The sequence below is a fragment of the Anoplopoma fimbria genome, chromosome 19 (genome assembly GCF_027596085.1).
Source record: "Anoplopoma fimbria isolate UVic2021 breed Golden Eagle Sablefish chromosome 19, Afim_UVic_2022, whole genome shotgun sequence".
Classification (NCBI taxonomy): Eukaryota; Metazoa; Chordata; class Actinopteri; order Perciformes; family Anoplopomatidae; genus Anoplopoma; species Anoplopoma fimbria.
The window spans coordinates 17971950-17990159 of record NC_072467.1 but is presented as its reverse complement, the minus strand read 5'-3'; the positions used below and the strand labels follow the sequence as shown (position 1 = coordinate 17990159).

Below are 18210 nucleotides of genomic sequence, written 5' to 3'. Positions count from 1 at the left end.
ATACAGTATGTAGCATTGGTGTCTTTTATAAAAAACAATTTCCCAAAGTGAGGATGCAAAATTAGAAATGAAACGCACAGCATGTCCTGCTCTCACATCTTATCCATGGCTTGTTTTTGATTGTGTCCCGTGCTTTATTGTTCTGTGTCAGCGTGGGTTAGCACACTGCAGTGAGACGTGCTGAGGGCGACTGAAGCTTCTAAAGGGTCGTGAAGGATAGCATTCATTAAAACTCAGATCCAGCCCCCATCTGGTGGTGTGAATAGGGAGTCCTCTGAGGGGCGGGGTGGAAGGGTGGAGGGGTGTGGAGCCCTCCCTTGGCACGTGCCTAAGCCGCTCCAGCCTGGCCTACGTCTGGCCTCGGTGGCGGATCACAGAGGCAGGAGGGGCCCTCCAAACACCTGTGCCCCACTCAGAGGATGCTGATCAGCGGCCATTAACATCAAGCATGCGCCGAGGAAGAGGGACCGCCGCTTTCATTTTGGGGTTTTTTCGCTGTGAAGCTGTGAGGAAAAGATGGATGGAAGTGTGATGATTCTACAGGGTCAGATAAAATGTTGGTGCAGCTTGTGAAGAACAGAATAAAATAAGTTCTTGTTTCCCTTCCCAGGACATCCCATAAAAACTGCGCTGTCAGCCACTCCAGGGAGGTGCTGTGGTTGCAGAAACACGACTGTAGTGTTGAAGGAAAAAAAGGCCACAACAAAAGAAAGTAGAGCTGCAACGATTATTTGATTATGACATGAATCGTTGGATGTTGCCATAAATGAAAGGCTACTGTAAATTGTAGCTTTTAAATGGTTATGGAATGCCCATTTTTTCATGACAGGCAAACACAATTCAAGCTGTAAAATATGTTCCTTTGTCTGCAAATTCATCATCGTCAATCCATCCAGATTTCCAAGCAAAGCACTGGCTTCAACGAGAATATCGTGTAAAAATCTTATCAGCCTCTCATCCTTTTGTCTGAGTGTGATACAAGCTTGATAAGAGCCCGCTGTAGAGAGGAGGGTATGAAGCTGTCAACGTAATGTGATATGGGGGAGGGGAACTGGAAGGACCTGTGATAGATTACCTCACATGCAACTGAAGGAAACCAGTTTTGTGGAGGAAAAAACAATTGGATGATACAACGCCACTCCTCTTCCCCTGATTGTTGAAGATTGCAATGTCTCACTCCTCATATGCCGGAGCTGAAAATGTAGCACTTTAATGGCATCACTGTTGCCCCACCTCAGTACTGTGTTAGTAGTACTGGTGCTAATAAATGTTTCAGTGCAGAGATAAGAGCAATGATAGCACACAGTTCTTTCGGGGAGCTAAACAAGATGGAGATGTTTTACTGTGGATGCTATTTGCATATCCCGAAAGGAAGGTTTTTTTTTTTTCATCCAAGTTGAGCATCTTAAACAGAAGCTCTTTGCAAAAACACAAGATTTTAAAAAAAATCATGCAGAGGAGATTCAGTTATCTTTTTTCTAAACATTGTGATATTTAAAAAAATATATATTTGTTTTCACATGTTTGGCAGTGGGTGGAGAGCAGAGTCATATAACATGTCTAGTGACACAGACTGATTTGGGGTGCCAAGCTCTCCATTAATAAAGCAATTAGCAAGGGAGGAGAAGGAGGTGTTTATATATTCAATTGCCCCGTGGTAGTGTAATGTCATGCTGGAGGTTGCCATAAAACAGTAATTACTCCAATACTGCTTTGAAATTCGGGGTTGTAATTACTGCTTCTTTTTGCATATGAGGGATTTTCATCTTTTTATCGTGAGTTTAAGGATATTCAGGCTGCAGCTAGGAGAGGAAGCTGTGTACAATTTATTCTGCAGACTAAAGAAGAGAGAAGGGATCGGGAGGATAATTGCATGCTGGCTGAGTCCCGGGGGAGGAGTGCAACCCCGTCATCAAACACTCATTCTGGCTGGGCCTCATCCTATTACAGTCCCCCAGGAGCCACACTGCACCTGCCCCACTGACAACTACTCAATCCCCCTTCACTCGCATACAAGATTACACAACCAGACAAACAGCATCTCAAAAACTCACCGTTTTTGAGATGCTGTTTGCAAAAACAACACAGTGGGTGGAGGTCAGAGGCAGGTGAATGCTGAGAACAATTCCCACCTATGAATGAAATGCAGGGCCACATTTTAGTCCAATTATCGTGGGGCCCCAACAAGCACGTCACCGGAGCAACAGCCATGACCACTCCGGCTGGTTAGGCATGAGAAAACATGTTCCACGTGGCTGGTGACACAATTGTGTTTTCTGTCAAATTAACAAGTGCACCGAGGAGCAGACGGCGGTGAGCGTTAATGGTTTTCTCTCCTCAGCCGGGCAGATAATCGGAAGGAGAAACTGAGATTTACTGTAATTGCTGCCATGGCTGCTACTGGAAGTGTTTTGGACATGGAGCTGCTTCCTGTGATCGAAGCATCAGTCAACACAGAGCAAGGCTTCTGTGGACTCAATGCTGCTTCTGCTGCTGCACATTAAATTGATTCAGAATGTCCGTCATGTGCTTAGAGCTGATGGTGAACGTGTTAACCCCCACCCTCACAAACTTCATGCCTGTCTATCAATTCTTCTGAATGGGTGAGCTGAGCTGCAAAGGCCCATTTGCAAGAGACTGCAGAGGTTTTTCCTTCTTATAATCACCCTGTCCTCAGGAGGAACACATTCAATGGCTACCTGTTGGTCACATTGACAACACGTGTAATGAGGAGCTTGAAGAAGCTGGTCAGACCTCTAATGAACTCTCATATTCTGTATCTGCTCCATATGACTCATTCCCACCTGCAGATGCTGAAAGGCAGAATCACGGTCTTTGATTTATCCAGACTCGTACAAACCATCGAGCCCTTGCGGCTGTAACGAGATGCTCTGACTGATGCTTGGACGCCATGTTTTTCCTGAATTATTTAGCACGTTATTGATGCGCTGCAGTTCGTCGGCCTCCAGAGCGGCGTGTTTGAAACACTGCAGAGCAGCACAGAGGCACCACAGAAGGTAATATCCACTCTGTACAACTCTGATTTCAGATTGAACTGTGAGTCATAACACTTCACATTCTCTCTCTACTCCCTGAACGTGGGGTTGCTTTGTTTTTGCCTTGTAACAGTCTCATATCTATTTATGTTCTTCAGTTAAGATTAACAGGTAGAAATGTCTCCTTATTTTTTCTCAATAATAATTTCTTTAATCAAATGAATACTTTTTAGCCTGACTTTCATGCAATAGTTAAAACCTAAACAAACTCATCCTGATATTTAAAATTAGTTAATTCTGCTACTGATTTTCATTGAATGACATCACCACAGCAGGATGTTGCCTTCAGGTTTCACCTTTTAAAGTCAGTATTTCTGTGCTGTGCAAGCAGGCTTTGCATTTATGTCTATTGGTTGCTTGTAACAATGATAATGTAGGAATTTATCCTCAATGTAAGTTACATCAAGTATTTTAATAAAATGTAAATTAACTGTTTAGGCAATGTAATGAGCATTTATGTCTAATGTGTTTTAATTCGTGTTTTGTTATTCAGTGTTTTTCTAGCAAAAATTAAATACTAATAATTCTGAACTACATGTAGCAATGCATGAATGTGCTTGTCCAGAACATTTATTCTGGATTCAAACTTTCATTAGAAGCATTTTTATTTTAAAAGTCCAATAAGCTTTAAAGTTAAACAGTATTGATTTGAAGCAGGAGCTGGGTCAATACTTGAATATGTTGCATGTAACACTGTTGACCTCAGTTGTGTAGAGGAGGACATACTGGGGGAACAGGATCGTTAATATTCCACTTTCTTTTTCCTCTACAACTCAGAGAAATGTTTGATGCTTTTGATGGTTTAACGGGTTCATCACACTTTTTTGCACCTACATGACACATCTTCATCCACACTGCATATTAAAGACAGGACTCTAAGGGAAGGCAGACAATAATCCTGGTTTGTATGGACGTAAACTCCAGTAATAGCTGTTTTCCTTTCACCAATTACCGAGCTACAGGGTCCAATACTCTCCCCTGGACTCCAGAGATTGATTTACTAATGAGAAACGTGGAGAAAATTGGTGATGCACGACACTGATTGGAGAAGGTGGTTAACTGGTAAGGTAGTCTGGCTCCAGTCTCTGAGGACCACTAACCTTCAGATAAACAGCTGGATGTGCTACAGAAGGTCACATCAACACACGCGATGAAAAGATGACGAATGACAAAAGGATGACTTTTGTTTGTTTTGTTTTTTATAAAATGATAGTATTTTTTATACTTTTAACACTTTTGACATCAACATACCTCTTCATTAAACACAATATTAGAAGCCATAAAATCACATTTATCTGTTTTACATAAATTTCAGGCACAAAGCCATAATAGCATCTTTTGGTCATCTTAAACATTCTTAAATATTCATATATTTTAAACATCCTTGCAAATTTCATACAGCAAATGAAGAAAAGTGTTCAAATAGCAAATAAATTCAGGTGGAAGAGCGATGTATTAACTCAAGTGGTCCACTCAAACGTGACAATATCAAAATGTCAACAAAGTACTTTTGGTGACAATGAGAACAACCAAGAAACACCAAGAGATCACAACAACCTGGTTGGTCACATACATTACTGCATTCCTCGCTGTCAAAATGCAACACGTCCTGCATCATGAGCACAAAAGCTGGATTCTCTAGACACTAGCAATTTGTTAATACACACACCTTAATGTTGAGCATCACATGACTCCAAAACAATTACAGTTAGATACAGCAAGCCAGTGTTACATTACAAAACATAATGTGATGGGTGGCGGCTGGTACACAGAATTTATTGCAGTGCACACCAAACATCAAGAAACAATGTCTTTAGAGCAATCGCCTTCAGAAACCTTTTTTGACTTGTCTCACATCACGACTGGCACCTGATTTTGAAAGTTTATCTTATTATTTGTAATGGCAAAAGACGCTTATCTAGTAACAAAGCAGTGAGCCGAATGAGGACTATCAATGACTGTGAGGCGGCTGCATCTGAAACATTGATCTGAGCAAATTCATGCAACAAACACACACTAAAACTCTACGGTTCACCTTCACTCACGCTATTTTTGTCTTATAGTGTATTACAGGCCTCGCTCCAGGAGAAGGAGACCTTTTTTGCAAGCAGACATCTCCCTGAAAAGGTACTGTCCATGAAAAATATGGCCTTTTATATTAATGTTAACACAGATCAACGACCCAAAATCCACAATAGTCTCACAGAAACAGTATACAGGTATATACAATACATAAAACACATTTGAGAAACAGAATAGAATCTTGTTTTAGAATACTTATAGTTTCAGTGCAATCAGAGTGGTATTTCAGAGAAAGACCGTATACGATGGTCAACTGCAGTTTTCATCTGGTTCATGATGTTCAAGTAGGTTGATGAGGTTTGAGGGCCTAAGAAGTACAACATAGGCCTGCAGTTTTCTTTGCTCTCTTTATATTGAAGCCCTACAGTAGGTAGATGTGATGAGAGTCGTGTGAGAATCTAATGAGGATTGTTCTGCATTGCAATAAACTATTTCTTTACATTGGCTTTTTGAGACTAGTAACCGTTTTACTTGAATACACAGAATGGATTTAAATATCTAAGTTAATGTTGTGCAATCCGTTATGGAAAGTCTATTTCTGTAAACAGACTAGTCTGGCTTAAGAGTAGCCGCGCTCAGCATACATCTTTCCTGCCGGCTCCTGAACATACTCCTCCGTCTTATCCCAGTCCTGAACCCAACCTCCGTTGAGCTGTGCAGTGGCCCCGTAGGTTTTAGCCGGACCGCCCATGGCGCCGTAACCCTGGCTGATGTCACCCGTCTCTTCGGCCAGCTCATCCTCATCGATGAAGCCACACTTCTCGTCGCTGGTTTCTTCAGGGTCGGCCCATGGCTGTTTCTCCCCAGATGCAAAGATCCCATAAAACACCACTCCCCCGTAATGCACCATGGCAGCAATGAGGAAGACATACTGCCACTCTTCCCGCGTCTAGAGACAGAAAAGAGTTGCAGCCAGGCTAAGTCACTTCTGTAATAAGGCCCCGATGTTTTTGCAAGCATTGCATAGAGTGTATTGTGAGTTCAACAGGCAAAAACTTGGTTTTCTTTTCTACGTAATGGTGTTATCCTCCTCTTGATCTAATGACAAGTGAACAGTTTGAGCCCTCGCACTTACCCGCCCTGTGTGTAATATTTCGATCTTTACACTACGTCAGTTGCTCTGACCGTCTAATAAAGACGAGGGTGAGTTTAAATTGTAGTAAGTTGAAAGCCCAGCGCGTCACATACAGACGCTAAAGGCTGCCTCCATACGTCGCTATGAGATGCTGAGGGACACTGACCATCTGACTTGGTTTCATGACTTCAAACTCTTTGAAATCAATTGTTGCACTTTTAGATTTGAATATAGAAAAATTCTCAAGATTTGAAACCACTTATTCAGGGCCTTTTTAAGGTTCCTATCTGCATCAACATTCACATCGCTGTATGAATAAAAATGACTCACCTTGTTCTTTGTCATGGCTCCCACTATTAGAGGGCAGACCATCCCTGACAGGGTTCCCACCCCGTTGGATATACCCATGAGGATGCTGGCATAGCGGGGAGCGATGTCTAGATGGTTGACATTGAAACCTGCAGCAACAAAGAGTGAATATTCTGAGCTTGGTGCTCTTTTGAGTGGCACAAAGGAATTTGAACTAGAATCCAATTGCTCAGAGACTCACCTGATATTGCAAATCCGCTAAAACCCACCGCCAGAACTAAGAAAGAGATGGCCATCCCCTTACTGTGGGAATAACCAACCACTAACAAGAGGGTGGCCTCCATACCAAACCCTAAAAAAACACAAGAGAGTTACCCGATGAGGAATACTTCTATAGTATCATGGAAACAGACAGAGAGATGATTATCAAAGCCTCACCTCCACAGTTCATGATTTTCCGGACCATGGTGGTGGACATGATGTTGTGGGTCCGCAGGTAGTCCGCTAACTGGCCTCCTAAGGGCACGATGATGGTCATGACCAAGTGAGGGAGCGCTGACACTATTCCAACCTGAGAAACCATCAAACACTTGTCTGAAGCATTTGTGACAACTTCAAATAAACTGTCAAAACAAAAGTGATTCCTCTTCTATTCTCAGACCCAATCTTTGTGCCTGTTTGAACCTCTGACAGCAGCGTCACATCTGAGCAATAATTCACCTGCAGTCATCACAGCAGCCCATCCTGAAGCTGAATAACATCTGCCAAACCAGTTTGATTCATGCTTCAAACCCTCCAGGGAAGGTAAAGATAATTAAATATTAAGTTTAACTGGAATATTTGTCTGACACGTTCACTCATGGACAGTATGATCAGAAAAGTACCAAAACACAAAACCAAAGCTTTCAGAATGCTTTCATGTAAAACAAGACATTGCGTTTCAAAATCAGTATTCAAATCTATTTTCTTAAACCAAGTGAAAGATTATAATAAAGGAGCAAGATTATCCCAATTAAATGTTTTGTAAAAAGGCTCACTGAAAGTATTTTAGACTTGACTCAACTTAAAATTGAGTTGAACTTAAAAAGACAGTTAGGCAAACAATTTAAATTGTAAAATGTCAGCCACTTCACTATATACACTCAACTTGTCATCAACCCTCACAGTCTGATGACATTTGCTATTGATCAGTAAGGATAACAACAAAGGAAACATTGGAGACATTGTTGTGTTGAGTGCTGTAGGGATGTTGTAATTTTGTGTCCCAACCTTTGGAAGCTAGCATCACACTGGTTCCCTCGACAACAATAACAGATATTTTATCACTGGATTTTGGATTATTGCAGAAAATAAGCTCTGTGGCAAACCCAAATGTATGATACCTGAACATGTCGTTTAGCAAGACAATCCTCACCATTAAACACCTCTTTATTATTAAGTAAAACACTATCATTAGGATATAGACTAAGCAGTCTCATGAGCGTGAAAAACACAACGAGGCTGTAAAGGCTGACTAGTCGACGTAATGACATTGTGTTGTCTCATTTAGCCACTTGTAAGCTACCACCTTTTTTAAGATACTTGAAAGCTTTAAAATTGGAGTATATATTGACGTATTTCATATCGTAGAATGAAACAAATAAAATATTGTTAGCTTATGTTAAGTACAGATCTTATTTGAGGCAGCTAACTGAAAACCCACTCAAACAAACCCATTGACTTCAATACGACGGAGGCAGAAGAGCAAAGGGACGTAGGACGTATTCTTACAACAAATTAAATGTAGGTGGAGAGATTTTTGGAGCACTTTTGGCCAGTGGACGTTTTGAACATAACATTAACATGTCATCATCACCTTTTAAGTTGATTGATGAACTTGTTGATTATTACACATCCAGCAGTTATACAGCAACATTATCGTTCTTTATGAATTGTGTTTTGGGCCACTTGATGAATCAAGATGAGTCAAACTCGTTTAGCTCTGTTTTTGGTCTCAACCAACTCCTGAGGTAAATATCTGTCTCTTTAGCTGCTTAATTCTCCACAATGTTATCCAGCTAGTTGCTCACCTTGAATAAGACAGATCATAGCACAAGCGTCACTGCATTGCACTTGAGCAATTCATAGCTGAGAAAATCTTAGTTTGTAATTTTTAACATTAAATCACAAGTTGTTAACATTTTTCGGCTGACTGCAGTTATTATGGGGGATTTATTTACCTTGCTGATTTCAAAGCCAAACACCTCCTCAAAATATGCAGGCTGGCTGATGAGGAGCAGATAAAAGGTCCAGCTCCTGCAGAAGTTGGCCACGATGATTGCATAGACGGGCATCGAGGTGAAGAATTTCTTCCAGGGGGTCTTGAATTTCTATGAGAACAAACAGAGAATCAGCTGGACGTACAACACTAGTCGAGGTGTTACAAGCCAATGGATGCAGATTGAGAACTCACTTCCATTGCTCCCATCAGCTGGGCACTTTCGCCGATGCTCTCTTCAATGTAACGGCGCTCCTCGTCGGTGATGGTCGGATGCTCCGCTGGGCTCTCGTAGGACACCAAGATCCAGAACATGTACCAAAATATCCCAAAGCAACCTGAACAGATCATCACAGTGATGGCATAACGAATCAAACATGTCTATCATTTCACACTCTGTGAAGCTAAACATTGCTCAGAACTTTTTCATTTTATTCCAGTGGAGATGCCAGCGTTTGTAAAGACATCAAATATGATAATTTTGTGGAAATGTGTATAAAATGATGCACAACATATCTAGAATATTTCTATTTGATAGGATAGTGCAGCCATAAGACACAGTGAGCAGCGAGGAGCTGGTACAAACTGGTATAAACATTATATGAGAAGTGAGAAGATGTTTTTATCTAACTACAATTATACTTAAGAATAAAAAGGGGAAATCTGTAAATTAAAGAGAGACAGGATGTACCTGACAGGATGTCTCTGACATGTGTTTATGTGTAGCTACATGTGCTAAGTGTAACAGCAGTGCAGATAAACTGATAGAGCGATGTTACAGTAACACAGCCAGACTATATCAGACTGTAATATCAAACCTCCTGAGTGTATTGAATTGAGTTTAGGTGCGATAAATAGCTTATGAACTAAATTTTTCATTTGTAAGAAGACTTCTTTGTGTTGTTTCTTCTTTTGAAAGCGACATAGTCTCCATTTAAGGTATTTAAGTCTCTGAACATCCACACAGGAGTTTAAAGTTATTCTGGCTGATTAAACCTCTGCTCAGGTCAAAGGTGGTCAGAGTTTTGATGGGAATTTATTGGATCACAAATCTGCATCAGCCAATAAAAATGATAGAGGTGTAATTTTTCCCACCCTCACAGGTTCAACAAAGCTTACTAGCTTTCTAGTTAGCAAGATGTCACTCAATCATTTATGCATGCCCACAAAGTGCTGAGCAGATGTCTAATCAGTTAGATCAACACCTGTGTGGGAGTTTAAGGGGAGACCCCCAGGTGAGTAGGATAAAAAAATAACTCGTCGATGTCACCATGAAACGTCACCAGTTGATTAATTACTTTAAGGCAATAATTGTTTGGATTACAATTTTTTTAAATGCATGTTTGAATATGCAAATAGGCTTTGTCTTATCAAATATGTGCTAATTTACATATATTTCCAGAACAGACATAAAAAATTGGATAAGCCAGGTTCACAATTCTTGTTTCATTTTGTTGACATATATTGAAGTCAAAGGTTTTTACGGAGGACATTTTGGGGATATCTCCTTGTATCACTCCAAAAGTCGTTGGAGTGATACTTATTTTTCTCAGAATATAAACTTCCCTCTTCCCCTCTTTCGTGATGAACACAGACTCCAGATCAGCTCAGCTAAACGTCAGGACTTCATAGTGTGACAGGAAATATGATTTTGTTGCAGAGTTCCTCATGAAACTAACAGAAAGTACAGTTTCTCACAAAGTAAAGATCCACAAAACATTAAACCTTTAACACTTAAAGATAAAAGGTTAAAGGTTTAACCCTCAGCCATAAAAAAATGTTTTGATATGATTTTAGTTAAAGTTAAAGTTAAATTATCAGACTATAAATGATACATGGAAGGTTTGGTGTCCTACTGAAGGGTAGGTTTCTGGCTCAGGGTACAAGAAAAAACTCTTTATGTATCGCATTTTGCAGGTTAATAAGGTAAAAATTGCCCAGTTGATTACTTACATTAAGACAAATATGTGTTGCAGTTTTTTGAGATGTTCTATTTAAATATGCAAGTGAGGTATTATTAAAGATAGACTTAGGTGATTTTAGAATAAATCTACAGATGCAAATAGACAAAGTTTAGTAAAATAAAAAGAAGACATGCTTTGGAAGCAAAACAGCCCAAAATTGCAAAATTGACCATGATGAGAAACAATGTTTTTGTTGTGTCATGCCTTAAATCAACTCTGGTGATACTCACCATACACATAGAAGACAGAGGACCATCCAGTGTACTGGACCAGGATCCCAGCCAGAGGCATGGCTATCACTGCACCAGCGTAGGATCCTGAACAAGACAAAATATTATGAGCAAGCAGAATTGGATCCCGGCTGCTTATTCAGAGTGCAGTGTTGTCCCCGTGTCCAGTGAAAGAAGTGTCCAGCACACGTTTACACACATTTCAGGAGCAATATTTTGTCATTCTAAACCTGCATTACAGTGTGTGAAGTATATGATTGTAATATCCATATGACACTAATATTTTATTCACAGAAATGTGTAGATTTTGTACCGCAGAAGGAGATGGTTGCCAGACGACTTCTTTCCAGCGGAGGAGCCCATTTACTCCAGATCCCGTGGCAGGCTGGATAAGTCACTCCCTGCAAGGTGAAAAATGACGTTACAGTCACAGTCTGAACACATGCCGATCATTTTCTATTAAACATGATATGTTTTTTTTAATAAGAGTCAATTAACTTTTCCTGCATCAATACATATTACATCTATTTTTCCACTTTCAGTCACTATAATTTACATATTGAAACTGATTCTGCCTGATTGACCAAGTCTGTTCTCATCTGCCAAAGACATACAAGACAAATTGTAGTTAATAACAAATAAAACTGACATGCATTGTAGCTGACCTTTTCTAATAGAGACTAATGGGTTAGGTGTGAGTCAGTGCAGATTCAGGCTGACTACCCACTTCATGAAAAAAAAACCCTGAATTGCTCCTATTAAATCTTCATTACACACTAAGTGGCATACAATCAACTATTGATAGACACAAATTGCTGGGGCTTGCAGTGGGAGACACCCCGAAATGCTAATGTTTAATTTGCACTAATAAGTGGATGGGTGCTGAGCACAGGGGGCTCGCTCTCTCAATGGTCTTGAGCTGCTATTGAAAATACAGCATGCAGCAAAACAAAAAAACAAAGGAGAATAACCTTCAGTCTAATAATAGCATCTCGCTCTGAAATCTTTTCTGTTGCGCTGTAGGGAACGCCTGCATCAAGTGGTTTTAATGTCTTTTGTTCTGCATGTTTCTATGTGAACATGGAGCCATTCTGGACAAGTAAACCAACACATTAGCCCTGCTATTCATGGGTTTATGATGCGTGTGGACTAATCTGACAATTATGTACAGTATAATGAATGAGACCTCTCCATAATGGGCTGCATTTTCTAGTGCAAATTCAAATAGAAAGCCTGGGGATCTGTGAGAACAAGAGGACTTGTGTAAATCTCTGTCAAATACAGAATGTCAGGACATTTTCATTAGGCTCGAGTTTAGCTTTCATCTTGATAATGAGGCATCATTTTTGAGTCTTTTAAAAGGTCAGGATCTGATGTGCAAACTGTGCATCCGTACCTCCACCAAGCCTTGTAATATCCTCACAAAGATGACACATCCAAAGTGCGACCGGGCGGCAGTGGGAATGAACATGTTCAAGATGGACGTCAGCACAATGGCAGCACCGAAAACTCTGGATAAATAGTACGTTGGGATTATTTGTCAGAATAACATCAAAACAAGATAATTTTATTCAGAGAAGATACATGGCAGCGATATTGATTCAAGCATAAATCATCAGATGAGAAATACAAAATATCAAAACAATGTTAAACTGTGAGTAATTTACTGGTGATATCACTGATGAGGAAGATCAATAAATCCTAATTGGGTGGCACGCATACACTATTCAGATTTCTAGGGGAGCGAGGACAGGAGTTGTTTGCAGCAGAAGGCCTCAGTGGGCTCAGCTGACTTGGCATGATGAAGCTCTTCAAACATTTGCATCTTATTTAGGCCTCATTTCCCTCAGGAGAAATCTAACAACCTTATAATGTGGACGTACAAGGGCTTATACTGCCACCTTATCCTACTTTGGTTGCTTGTTAAAGCACCATCACTATTATATTTACACAGCTTTCTAATGTGTTTTCTCGTATAATTTGTTTTTCTTCTACGGTTTTTACATATTTGTTGTTGTTTTGTGTCTGTTACATTTTGTCTAATAGCAGCTGACTAGTTGTTATAGTGAAATAATGTGATTATAGAGGCAGTATGGCCATTGAAATCATACGGCAATCATTACTCAGAGCTGCATTTCACACTGCAGGGCTTTGGCTGATGTGGTTGCCATGCCTCTGAACATAAAGGATTAGACACGGTGGTCCCACGGGAGCTCATTAACATGAGGAGGCACGCCTGGTGGGCATCAGCCAAATCCCCAGTATATCTGCTGTAAGGTCAGCCTCCTTTTCTTCAAACCGTAAAACCGACATCCAAATGTTACGCCTACATTTCCATTATCAATTAGAAATAGAGACCTACAACAGATACTTAGCAACGCCCACACTTTACATATGTCCAGTTACCTGTTCGCAGCCAGTCTTGAGGAGATATACCCTCCCGGAATCTGAGTCACTATGTAGCCCCAGAAAAAGGAGCCATGAATCATCCCCACGGTCTCTGGGTCCCAGTTGAATTCTGCTTTCTTTCAAAAAAAAAGAATTAAACACACACATTTTAATGACTTTTAAGTACAGACATTTAAAACAAGTGTAACATGGTGAAATTGTTAAAAGAGTAATCAAAATGCTTCTCATCTAAGTGTGAAATACTGTCATTGTCTAAAATATTATCAGAAAGATATCAGCTCTATTTTATTTGATGCATCAATGCCTTTGCAACGACACCAGTAACGTGGTTGATCAATGAATCAAAGCACACAATAAGCAGAGTTTTTAGAAAAACTACAAAAAAAAAAGTGTTTTCTTTGTACCTTGTATATCATACAGGGCCAGCAAAAAAAAAAAAAAAAAAATACAATTCAAAAGTACATATGAGCTCAATTGAGGTTCTCCAGGTGTGCTTAAAACCCTATCGATCAGTCGATTGGCTCTGACCCTCATCACTTATTAAAACACGTGGGCTCGTGCGAGGAGGAGTCCCCACGCACCTCTTTGATGATGATCTTGCCGTTCTCGTGGACCGTGTGGTTATTGACCATGAAGACGATGGCCACACCCAAGTTACACCGGATGCCGAAGGAGATGCAGAAGCCCATCCCGCTCAGCATAGCGATGATGTATCTGCGCGGAAGCCCGAAGCAAGTGCAGTCACACAGGGGCGTCTTCCGCTCCTGGTCCGCCGTGGGTCTCCCATCCTCCGTGAGCTCGATCGCCTCACCTGTCTGCTGCCGCTTTTCAAGCTTCCTGCACGACACGAACCGATTAAATGTTCTTTTTCTTTTAGATTAAATTCAATATCGACACTTGGGTGTATAAATCGAAACATCTAGGCACATTTAGCTGCATTTAAAGGAGCGAGAACTATTGGGAAATGTGTGATTTCGTTGTTTTTCTGCAACAATATAAATATCTATGTGTTTATACTCATGTATTTATTCACATGCCTCTCACAGGCTGTTCGCAGCTAGTGTTACAGATGAAATTAGCTGGCATCTCAAGTACTGTGTGCTCTTTCAACGACAGGCCTTGGCAATCTCTATATTTCCATATTTTAATTTGGCTCAGGCCATTCAAAACCTGCTGCCTTCTAGTTTATGTCAATCTGTTTTATTTCGTTCCCTGCTGTATTTCTCAATGTTTCTGTAAAAGAAAGACTCGTTGACAAACGAGGAAAGAATTACATTCATACCGCATTGCAGCAATATCAGCATCATCGTTGTTAAGAGTTCATTGTGTCCTTAGCATTTTTTAATCAGCTTTAATAAATGTGTGGTCGGCATCTTGCTTTGGCTTCCCATTCAAATTTGTACAAAGAAATTTTGGGGTTAATTTAAAAAAAAAAAAAAATGAAATGTGCAGGCCTCATCCAGTAAAATAACAGGCCTCCTATAGTTTAAATGAAACCAACGTTTTTTTTCTTGCATAGCTTTGAGTCAAGTTTCTGTGTTGCAGCTTGAAATGAAGTTGTAACTGCCATTTAAGAAGCAAAAAATACATTTTGTGTGCCTGCACAAAAAAAATACTCAGAATATGTGTCATTTATAAACGTTACGTGTTTTCAAATGATTTGTGTAAGAATTCATTTTTCCGTCTTAAAATTCAACCAAAGACAATTTTATTCGCATTTACAATCGGAATTAATACATTATTCAATTTCATAGATGTGATTTATACATCCTGCTCCATTACTCTGATTTTAAATTGAAGGGCTGTTTGCTTTTATCAGTTTTCCTTTGGATTACATTTCATTTAGGTCCTTCTGACAGTATAAAGAATAAAGGAAGTCAATTGATATGAAGTCCATCGATCTGGGATTAATTCTGATGGATACATAAGGTAATAGATATCCTCCGACCTTGTGTCACGACTCGATCTGTTTCATTAATTATTAAAAAACACCCACAGCAGCTGGTGGAGGGGCTCATCCTCCAGGGAAATATCTGATCCTTAAATATTCGGGCCACACGACTCTGCTTTCAGCATCCTGTCCGTGATCCATCTCATAATGAAGAGATTTCCCTCTTGATTTCAATCAAATTCAGTAATAAGCACATTTAAAGCCAGTGCATGTTTTGTGTGGGATAGATACTCTAATGTGTGATCTTAACATCTGGATAGTTTCTATTTTAATGTATCATAGCAGATATCATTCTGTAATCAAAAAAAAAAAACGTGCAGAAATGGGGATTTCTTTGCCTTACTTGTAAATTTTCCCGAGGGCCTTTCCTGCGATCTGCTTTATTCCCTCCTTGGTAGTAGGGGCAGTTTTCTCCGTGGCGGGCTCCATATCCAAACGATATATCAAATTCTACAATACTATAACAAATGGAAGTGCTGCATTAAGGAGCATATTGTTAAAATATTAATCCAAAAAAAACAAAACGCGCTCCTGTCTTTCGATGTCCTGAAAAGATGAGCCAGAAAATGGAGAAGAAGGTGAACCCGTTCAGTCTGAAAGAGCAGGTTTCACAGTCACAAAACAGCAGTCAAGTAAGTCCGCTTTTGCCTTGCGCAATGTTAATCCATGCAGTGCCATTTTAAGATCCAGGCAGCGATTAGAAAAACAGCCACACAGAAAATAGAAAGTTGTTTTTTTTTGTGGGATTTTTTTTTTTTCTTCAATTCTTGGAGAAATCGAGGTTGAGAAAAAAAGTGAAAAATCTTCAGCCGGCTGCAGGTCAGAGGAGCTCCAGTCTAATCTAAGGTGAAGATCTCCGGTGAGGCAGCAGCCGGAGGAGGTTTCAGCACCGCGGACAGCGCGCAGCTCGTCTACCTGTCAGCAGCTCCGCGCAGCGCTCCTCCTCCCTCCTCCATCCTCCTCCCTCCTCCATCCTCTCCCCTTATTCAATTACTACGTAAAAAGAAATCTGTTAACAGCGCCACTTGCCACTTGCGTAACCTCTCTCCTTCATTTATATCTAACTGAATAAAAAGGATTTTAGGATGAGCTCCGAACACTTATTTAGACAGCAGGCACAAAGCATAGACCCCACCACCACCACCACACACACACACACACACACACACACACACACACACACACACACACACACTATACTCTCCCTCTGCATCCAGCTATTGTTCGGTTTTAGTTTGAACCTGCTGCTCTTACAGACGGTGTTAAAAGTACCTGGACCCATTTATAGAAATATTTGTTTTCACTAAATAGAATAAACAGAGGATTGCGATTTTTTTTTCTCTCCACTGAATAAAAGAAAGAGACACACGTGGAAGCAGACTGTAAAGTACAGTACGCAGTCAACCACGGAGAGGCAGTGTTGTGTAAGGAAGGTAAGGAGACCAGACTGATATGAGATTCAATGAGATGAAGGAGACTGGGAATCATTGTTATATGTATATATATATATATATATATATATATATATATATATATATATATATATATATATATATATTTATCTTATTGATTAAACAAAAGGACTTACAGAGGTTTTATACAGTTTCACAGAACAATAGTGAGTTATTTCTGCAGCTCGTTAGGATCCAGATGTTGGCAGTGCGCACACAGGTGTGACAGAACACATCCTCGGTCTTTCCCTCTCCCTCATCCGGGTCCTCTTAGATATCATCGAGGCCACCTGCGTGCCTGGACACTGGGAAAACATGACGCCAAAAGGGCCGTGGAACTCCTTCCTGAACTGGCGGCCCATGAAGCAGCTGAACAGCGGGTTGACGCAGGTGATGAGGCTGCAGAAGCACATCTCCAGCGCGAAGGCCAGGTCCGCGGGCTGCCAGGAGGCCGGCTCGTGAGGGTAGACTGCCCGCATCACGATGGCAGCGTTGCGAACCAGGTGGTAAGGCAGGTAGAACAGGGCAAAGAAAACCAGCGCTGCGCTTAGAGCCCGCCGGAGCCGCCGCTGCTTGTGGAGCGGACCGGGGCGGCGGGAGAGGTGGCGCAGCTCTCTGACGCTGCGCAGGCCGCAGTAGCAGATGGAGAGCAGCGGGACGAGGAAGCCCACGATGGAGCAAAAGAGGGAATAAGAGAGGCTCTCCCCGGTCTCACTCAGCAGGATGTACAGGGGGCACACGGTGCGGTTGCTCCCGGGGCAGGTCTGGATCAGACTCATGCTGGCTACAGGGATGCTGAGGACCAGAGAGGCCGGCCAGACCAACACACACAGCAGGCAGGTCTGTCTCCGGCCCAGCAGCACCAGGGAGCGCAGCGGGTGCACGATGGCCAGGTATCGGTCCACGCTGATGCAGGTGACGAAGAAGATGCTGAGGTAGAAGTAGTTGTGGTAGAAGACCCTCACCACCACGCAGAGCGGCAGCCCCAGCTTCCAGTACAGTTGGTTCAGGTGGTAGTTGATGAGGTAAGGTAAGGCCAGCAGCCACGAGGTGTCAGCCAGGGTCAGGTTGAAGAGGAACACCGAGCTGCGGGTCCAGCGACGCAGGCGGTGGAAGAAGACCCAGAGGGAGAGCAGGTTCAAGGGGAGCCCGAGGATCAGCACCGCCAGGAAGAAGGTCGGCATGACGTAGAGCTGGACCACAGGTAGACCTTGATTTGTTTCCAGGTCGCAGAAGGCTTCCTCTGCAGGCTGGACGAGTTCACAATGCAGATTTATTTCAAAAGATAGTTTATGTCCTCTCATTTTTCATTTAAAGCTGCATTTAATTGGTAAAACTTTGGTTTTCAGTGCTCAAAACATTAAATATATGAACAGGATAATCAGCCCTGAGCTAAGGAACAATCATGTTCAATCATTACAATGCT

At 41.3% G+C, this 18210-nt stretch overlaps 2 protein-coding genes across 2 annotated transcripts; both read right to left on the bottom strand.

Moving 5' to 3' along the window:
• Window positions 1-5697: 5697 nt before the first annotated feature.
• On the bottom strand, window positions 5698-15762 carry LOC129108565 (vesicular glutamate transporter 2.1-like). Its single transcript, XM_054620426.1, has 12 exons — window positions 15677-15762; window positions 13964-14219; window positions 13380-13498; window positions 12370-12484; window positions 11287-11374; window positions 10974-11060; window positions 8975-9117; window positions 8742-8891; window positions 6961-7093; window positions 6764-6874; window positions 6544-6671; window positions 5698-6027 (listed from the first exon to the last, which is right to left on the bottom strand). Exons 1-12 carry the CDS (start codon window positions 15760-15762, stop codon window positions 5698-5700), a joined length of 1746 nt encoding a protein of 581 aa, XP_054476401.1.
• A 1210-nt stretch (window positions 15763-16972) lies between these two features.
• LOC129107960 (P2Y purinoceptor 4-like) lies at window positions 16973-17968 on the bottom strand. Its single transcript, XM_054619577.1, has one exon. The coding sequence runs from the start codon at window positions 17966-17968 to the stop codon at window positions 16973-16975; it is 996 nt and encodes a 331-aa protein (XP_054475552.1).
• Window positions 17969-18210: the final 242 nt, after the last annotated feature.